Source organism: Neodiprion pinetum, chromosome 2, assembly GCF_021155775.2.
Source record: "Neodiprion pinetum isolate iyNeoPine1 chromosome 2, iyNeoPine1.2, whole genome shotgun sequence".
Lineage (NCBI taxonomy): Eukaryota > Metazoa > Arthropoda > Insecta > Hymenoptera > Diprionidae > Neodiprion > Neodiprion pinetum.
Genome location: NC_060233.1, coordinates 9,128,096 through 9,136,384, shown reverse-complemented (window position 1 = coordinate 9,136,384; position 8,289 = coordinate 9,128,096). Strand labels below are relative to the sequence as shown.

The window sequence follows — 8,289 nt, the reverse complement described above, 5'->3', positions numbered from 1 at the left end:
ATTAATAATAATAATTGTCATGACAGTAATAATAATAATAATAATAATAATAATAATAATAATAATAATAATAATAATGATAATGTTAGGGGTAATAACAATATTGTTCCTATTCTACATACAATACATATACACTGCTGGATTCTCGACCAGTACTTGCTACTATTTACAAACGCATAAATAATAATATTCATTATGTATAATATTTATATTTATATTTATACATGTATATTTATATTTAATATATATATATATATATATATATATATATATATATATATATATATATATGTATGTATAATATTTGTTGTTCAGTGTGAATTTCATTTCGATATTGATAATCGTTATACATATTAATTATATATAACCGCAGCTATAAGTAGTCAGGTATATATTAGGTATATATACGCTAAAATTGTCGTACATTCTTTTTCTTTTCTTTTTTTTTTTCCTTTTTTTATGCTCGTCCATACCGTTACTTATTATTGTTGTTATTTTAATTATTCTCCTCCCTTTTACATTTCCATGATTATTATAAATTTATTCTCAAGTAGCTGAGATAGATGAACTGACCAGATTAACTGATCGTTTAGGGAAATAGGGGGCGGAGGAAGGAAGGATGAGTACACATTGTGTATTTTGGATGGGGGGTGAAAAATTCTCTCGACGGTCAGTCTCTCTCTGTACACTAATTACAATATTTTGGAGTCTGTTATTGTCAGCCACACACTCTGCAGTCGTAATTGTTAATAATTATTTTTTCTTCCTTTCTTTTTATACGAAAAAGAAGGTAAAAAAGAAGAAAAAAATAAACAAACGAACAACAACAAAAAAAAAAAAAAAAGAAACGATCGGTATCATTCGTCGGGACCTCACCGAAAGTTCCTCGCGATCCCGGAAGGTGAATTCCCCTCCAAAAACGAAAAAGCTCCTCTCAACGATCGCCGAGACGAGATCTCAACGGGTCTTCGGATCAAACCCTGCCCGGTGACTTGAGTTCCGTCGGGGGGATGCTGTTCCCGGGATGAGGGGACTGGTCGGAGCCTCCGGACGAGGCGGTGGAGGACGAGGACGGCGATACGCCGGATGTCGTCGTAAGGAGGATGCCGGGACCACCGGGGCCCGGGCCCCCATTCATGGGGAAGGACTTCACGGCCCCGGAGGTCGAGGAAGACGAAGTTAGGACACTGGGGGCGCTGACCGCCGGCATGACTCCTCCGAGTCCACCGAGCCTCGAGTAAGTCTCGAGTAACGACATGTCCCCCGATCCAAGGTGCGAGGCGCCGTAAAAGTTCCTGTAGAAGTCCGGATGAGGACGAACGAACTGCGAGCCAGGGTGCATCGGGTGCAACGGATGGTGTGCCGGCATTCTACTCGCCAATGGGCTCACCAGCTTTCCACCCCCACCGTAAGGCGAACCCAGGCCCGGCAACCCCTGCGGCGGGCTCTGCTGGTCCCCGTCTTTACTCGCCATGTCCGCTAGCGACCAGATTCGAGGTTTCGCTGGGCCCCCGGGGCCTTGGGACGAGGCGCTGGTACTTGCGGGGAGGTGGTGACCACTCGGCGAGGTGCTTTCCGGGGAGGGGTGCTGCAGCAAACGACCATGCGCAGACGAGAGGTACGCAGGGTGCTGCAGCTGGAGGGGGTGCCGCGGTTCTCGCTGGTCGTAAAGGCATTCGGGACTGTCCGGACCGCTGTCCGCTCGCGATTCGCTCCATTCGCTCTCCGCTCGTCCACCCTGCAAACCTCCCGACACCCCGCTGCTGCCGTGTAACATGTCCAAACGATGCGCCGGTCGCTCACCGTCCTCGCTTGAACCTGTTCCCGAATCCTTCGAGTCTATGGACAGATAAGAAAGAACCTCTGGGTGATGCTTGTGTCTCGTGACGGAGGAGGGTGATAGTTTTTACCCCTGAACACTGCGACATCCGGACCTCAAAGTGAGTAAAATTTCAATGTGATCCTGATGGGTTCGCAGGAATCAAACGTCAACTTTGATATCGAAACGCTACTTGTCATTTACTCCTTCCGCTACTGTGGTACCTGTGCTTTACTATTTGTGAGTTGTGCAATAAACTTTTCAAGGTCATTAACGTTGTACCCTTATCTTCCGCGTCAAGTATCATGCTTCGCGAAGACATGACACTCGTATTTACTCACACTAACAAAGAGGTTAACTTTGCCACAACGGTACTTTCATTGATACATTTTCCTAAACTCTCTGACCTCGTAGAAAGGATGTCCTGTATCATTCACAGCTTGCATGATTGACTGTAGGAAAATCCGGAATACACCTTCTCTCTCACGTTCGTGGAAAATTAAAACTGCTATGAGATTGAATGTAACTGAAATCAGCCATGAGAGTAACTGCTTTAATAGAATTCGTTGGAAGAACTAAACCGTGAACGTTACACTAATTTCCGTTCGAACAATACTCGCGATTGATTCACCGGTCATTCACCTCCGCTATTTAGCGAAAAGAAAAGACACGTGAAGAGTCTATGCCTTTGAATTCTCGTCTTTTTCATGCGCAGTGTATAACTCACCTAGTCGGTCCTTCTCGTCAACGCTTTTCCTGCCGCTGTCATCGTCCTCGTTATTGTTATCCTCGTCCTCTACCCTATTCCTTGGTTCCCAGGTCATTTTATTCTCCTTCTTGAGTCGCCTCCGAGCGTTGGCGAACCACGTCGATACCTGGGTGAGGGTCATCTTGGTGATAATGGCCAGCATGATCTTCTCGCCTTTGGTTGGGTACGGGTTTTTCTTATGCTCGTTCAGCCACGCCTTGAGGGTACTCGTCGTTTCGCGTGTCGCGTTCTTCCGCCTCGCACCGTTTAGGTCCATGCCATAGCTGAAACAGACCAAAGAGAAGGTGAAAATAAGTGAAAAGAGAAGGGGGAAAAAACGTGTACGGAATCTCAAGCTGCCTTGAGCTTTTCGGCTTCCACTGCGAACGCAGCGAGGAGAAAAACGGGGAAGGAAAAGTTATCCAATCACAGGGCTCGTAACGACCAGACAGTCGGGCAAAACTCTCGCAGTTCTCTGCAGGACAGAAATGCAGCGACCGCGCAAAGCGAATCAAGGATCACACCACCGAGTTAAAAAGGACGAATCGGACGCTCGTCGTATTCCTGCTCCCGGCTTTCCTTCGGTCCCCGACGCCGCCCGGGAGCTCTCGCCTCCGGAGGCAGATCTCTATCTAACGGTTTAAGCTCCTTCCGCCCTGCGACCCTCGCAGCACCGGAGAGACCCTCTAGGATCCCATTACTAAAAGACTAACCCTTATCAAAGATTAAACTTTGGTATAACTGCTGAATCGACGGGATTGAAATTAAATTTCCTCCCTCCGGACCCGCTTGTGGAGGGAAAAACCACTCTCTCTGTCTCCCTCTTTCTCTCCTTCTCTCTCTCTCTCTCTTTCTCTTTCTTTCTTTCTCTTTTTCTCGCCCTTATTTTCTTCTATTTCTCCCTTATTTTTCCCCCCAACTTTCTTGTTGTTCTCTGCTGGCCAGTTTCTTATTTCCTACTTCGAACCAGAAATTGGAGATACCCAGAATCTGACCTCAGAAAACCGGAAACAAGGAATGATTTTTGTACAGTTAATCATTCTACATCCGAGATCGTATTCAAATTATTGAAGTTCGAATCAATAATACTGTTTTTACAATTACATAGTCCTCAATTATCAATGAGGTTGAAACAGTATAATGGCTGTATGTGATACAGTAGAAGAATTGAAATATCGAATTTCAACAAATAACAAAATCTAATTTATTGAATTTTAAAACACAGAATATTGCAGTATAAAAGAATCAAGATGTACGCTATTAAGAATAAAATTTTTTTTTAATGTACTAAATAGTCGTAATAAATTTTTTTAATGTAGAACAAAATATAACCTTTCATACTTTTATATTCTAGATTTTCTAATTACTGACTTTCTACATTTCAGAGTTCAAGTCCGAACGTTCGATGCAGAGACCATAATATCGTTCACGAATGATTCGATAAAATGTTCTCCGTCAGTCTTGGGCGAACTTTGATATACCTAACTTCAGTATGCCTACGCTTGTAACGAGTCTCATTTTCCATCTTTCGATCTGAAAAATACAGAAAGAGTATGTGTATGTGTATCGTCGCCCGTTTCTTTTCCAAAATCGTCAAATACACCGTCACTGCTACAGCCTAAACCATGCAGAGATCGGTTGTCAACAAAAATCGATTCTTTAAACGCATAAGATGTCTAAAGCTGAGCACACTTGGATGTTGGCTTTTATTTCCTCCTTACCGTGGCGCAGCGTCGTCTCCATAGCTACAAATTTGAGCATGCAGGCGTCATTCGGCTGTGTTACATACGTAGATCGTAGGTGGTGAGTGTAGTGACGGAAGGGGGAGGTGGGGGGTGGACAGCCCCGGGGAACGCGACGCCAGACGGGAGATGGGAAATTAATAAAACTGTCACTTATCTGCCCTACCGGTGCACGGGGGATCACAGCCGTTGAAACGGAGGCGCTAAACATTTCAATTTGGCGTCGGAGTCGCGAACGGCTTGCATGTGAGTATATCCTCTGTAGGATAGAGTCGCACGTCACTATCCGCCCTATCCAGAACGAGGCGGACGAAATGACGGAGGGATGAGTAGCGAAGGGGTGAGCGAAGAAGGGGGGAGGGCTTAACCCGGTATCCGTTTGCCCGGGGGCAAATGGCCTTCTGCAGTTATTTTAAAATTCAACGTAGCGTTGGAAGGGGATCGGATTAAAAAATCAGAGTGGAAGCTTGTTCCTCGTGATAACGGCCAGCCGCTCGACGCGACGCTCAGACTCCCCGACCCCGATCCTGGATTCCTTTTCACCGGAGCCGAAATTCCCTCCTCGGCAACGGATGCACATCGACACCCAGAACCCCCTTTTCTCTCATGCGCGAACTGATCGCGCCAAATGGTTGTTTCCATGGCAATTGGCGATCGCCGAGCCTCCCATCGCTACAGGATAACTAACGAATCACTGCCACCGTCGTCATCAACGGAATCGTAAACCCGTTACGCGGCGGTTCACCGAGCTCATCCCGCACCACAGTGCGATGCACTCCGTCCATTTCTGTAGTTGTTATCAGGATTGGAACGAACTCGAATCACCGTGAAGTTCGTTCAATGGAATATATCGCTATTATTCTTTCAGGCGATCTGGATTCCTGAATCAGACAACAACCACTCGGCCCGTCGAATCCTACGTGGTTACACCAGTAGCCAGTAGACGGGTAGCAGCCTGATTCTCAGAGAATTTTCTTCCTTTCAGGCACAAGTTGTAGAAGTAGGAGAAGAAAAAACGAAACTATTCCTAAGCGGGGGATTGAATTTCTCGGCAAAAAATGAACCGGTTCAAGAATACGCAGCCTTGAGGTTTCGAGGGTACGCAACGACGTCCAGCCCCCCTAGCTTGACCGGATTTTTCGCCCCTCGTGGCACCGAGCAGACACTCCACGCGATTAAGACCCGCATCCAGTGACCATGGCGAAAATGTCCGCTGAACAGGTGAGAGACTCCGCCTCTCTTACACTTCGCTACACACGGTAACACCCGCTTACACCTCGTTACAGCCAGTTACAATGCGGGACATGATGGGGGGTGATATCTGAGTCGCCCCAGCTACGACCAACCCTCGAGTCACGCACTCCGCCACCTTTTATCGGAACAGCACGAAGGGTGCCACCCTGACTACCTAACGTGCAGCCATTCGATGTACGGTTGGCGCCATCTTTCTAGCGGTTTTCACCCGTAAGAGGACGCCCTAATGCTCGCAATCAGTAGCGGAACGCCTTTTGGCTCTCGGTGTGTTGGCTAAGAGGTAAAGGCTAGTTTGTTACATGATTCCATTGTATTAGAACTTGTATTCAGAGAATTTGTTCGCAGGTTGTACGTATTACGTGACATCAAACATGACTCAGAGATTGCGTCGATGCATCGGGTGGGAAACGTCGATTGCATCACAGTGCAACGGTTTTCTGAAGCGGATAGTGATTGTTGAGTTTTACGGTACTATCGTGTCGTGGTCTTGTTCACGTGTCAATAATTATGTTAGCGTAAGATAGAGCTCGATTGACATAAGGAATGTAAGCTTGTATTAAGGAAAACTTATAGGAGTGCTGTAATAGTGATAAAATATATATTGCAATACTTGTCGTTGTGACAAGTCACCTTGACGTATGAAGAGAAACTTATATGAGTGCTGTATGGAAATAAAATATACAGAATGATTATCTAGCGACGGAATGATCCGTCGGCTGCTATGGTTTCATGGTGTTCAGTGGTCCTGGATATGCCTTGAATTTTTCTTGTGTCCTGGAAATTAATCGGTTTTAGTATATCCTTGAATAATCTGAAAATGTTCTGGAAATCTCCTTTAATTTGTTACGGGTTTTTTACTGGACACCATGGGTTGTGCATGCGCTGCAATCTGAGAGCACTTGTTTGCCACGGCGACCAATCGTCGAAAACGTAACCCACTGTCGAAATTTTTGAGGTTACATACATCGTGGCGACCTGTCATCTGAATTTACGACTGTTAGTCGCTCTGACAAGCAACTGCTCTGCGATTTTAGCGCGTATGCATTAAACTGTAGCAGATGACGTACGATATGGTCACTCTGTATATTGCAATGCTTATTACTGTGACTAGTTACCTACATGTGTTGAATAAGCTACACTGTTACGGAGACATGACAATTTTGTTACTGATGTATGTTTAGATTCGGAAATTCAAATACAGCTTGTTGTACCGATGCAGGATTTTTATTTTATATCATATTCATAACCCAGAACGAAAATCAAGTTTAAGAATGACTGTCAGAGTATACGGATACAAACCAATTCTCACATTATTCATAATCATCGAAATTTTTAACAAAAATCTGAAGGGATTAGCCTTGATTTGTTTCGTGATTTACAGAACAAAAAATTTTTCGTCTAAAAATCGATTCGTGTGACCTTTTCCAAGGTAATTGTACAATCAGGAACGCAAAATAAACGTCGAAGAGAGGTAAAAACCGGCAGCAGAGAAGTCAGAAGAAATCTTTCGTTTCTTGAGCTGAAAGCTTACTATCTCTTAATTTATTCATGCGACTCTTCCTAGACTACTTGGCCCTACAGGATTCCAAAATAGGGATTTGAATTGTCGTAAGACGAGAAGTTGGGAAAAGACGAATAAATCATGCGTAAAATCAATTGTTTATTCGTTTTAATCAAGGTTACATAAAATAGTGACAATACAATATGACATGATATATCGTATCTGCTGATGTGCTTTGCTCTGTTGCGCAAGCCATAACTTAAATTACGCTTACTAACTACGACGGAAAAAAATGATCATCTGATACAATATTCTCCACATTCTGCTTATGATGATATTATGTATTGCACTCCTTTGTCCTGTTACAATATTCAAAATGAATAAATGAGTTTAGTCGTACTTTCGCATTCATTTTATTTTTCACTTTTTACGCTATTTGTGAACTTGTTGAATTACTGAACACTGATATCATAGCACTTGGACTGAATTTCAGGCATGTTAAATATACAGCTGAACAAGGTGATTTTTTCCCTTACCTTTTGAGAGATCCTGGGCAAATTTGATATATTTCGATCGTAGCTTCGGATCCGCTATTTAACGGTGACGGCGTTCCTTTTTTGTGGGTTTGAAGGTCGGAAATTTTATCGTTTGAAATTTTTCACAATTGCCATAATTTGGAACAAAAATCCGAAGGGTTAGTCTAACTTTTTTTGCGTCAAAAATTCTTTTGTGTCTGAATCAATTAACATAACCCTTCGGGACTACTTGAAGCCCCAGAAAAAACGCATGAAACGAACCAGAAAAACGATGGGACATACAGCGAAGAAGTTACGAATGGAATCTTTCGTTTTTCGCCTGTAACTTGTAATCCGTTGGTCGCAGCGTATTGTGACTGCGCCCAATCGATTTCTCTCGCAAAATTACGTCGGAATGGTGCATGAAAGAATTTATTCCAGCACTTTTCAAAATCGCGAAAATTTTTGGCAAAAATGCAAAGGGGTTAGCCTTGCTTTTTTTTTAGCCGAAAAATTTTTGGTCCCAGATTCGATTTAAATGACCCTTTCCTGACCATTTGGACCCCCAGAAACTCAGAAAACGCAGCGAAAACAGCGTGGGATCAACAGGAGAGAAGTTACGAAGGAAAAAGCACCTGCTGAAAAATGTCGAAAACACAGGTTCTCGTTTTTCGGCTGTAACTTTTGATGCGTTGATCGCAGCGTATTGG

At 43.9% G+C, this 8,289-nt stretch overlaps 1 protein-coding gene and 1 long non-coding RNA gene across 2 annotated transcripts in view; one reads left to right on the top strand and one right to left on the bottom strand.

The window, feature by feature from the left end:
* Positions 1-374: 374 nt before the first annotated feature.
* Positions 375-8,289, bottom strand: part of mirr (iroquois-class homeodomain protein mirror) — a 44,995-nt gene continuing 37,080 nt past the window's right edge. The window contains exons 4-5 of the mRNA XM_046611462.2: positions 2,547-2,851; positions 375-1,839 (exon numbers count right to left, since the gene is read on the bottom strand). Coding sequence (XP_046467418.1) covers positions 974-1,839; positions 2,547-2,851 — 1,171 coding nt within the window. The 3' untranslated portion in view covers positions 375-973. The remainder of the gene's footprint in view (positions 1,840-2,546; positions 2,852-8,289) is intronic.
* Positions 5,406-6,205, top strand: LOC124211925 (uncharacterized). Its single transcript, XR_006881547.2, has 3 exons — positions 5,406-5,530; positions 5,596-5,843; positions 5,909-6,205. It is a non-coding gene; the product is annotated as an uncharacterized lncRNA (long non-coding RNA).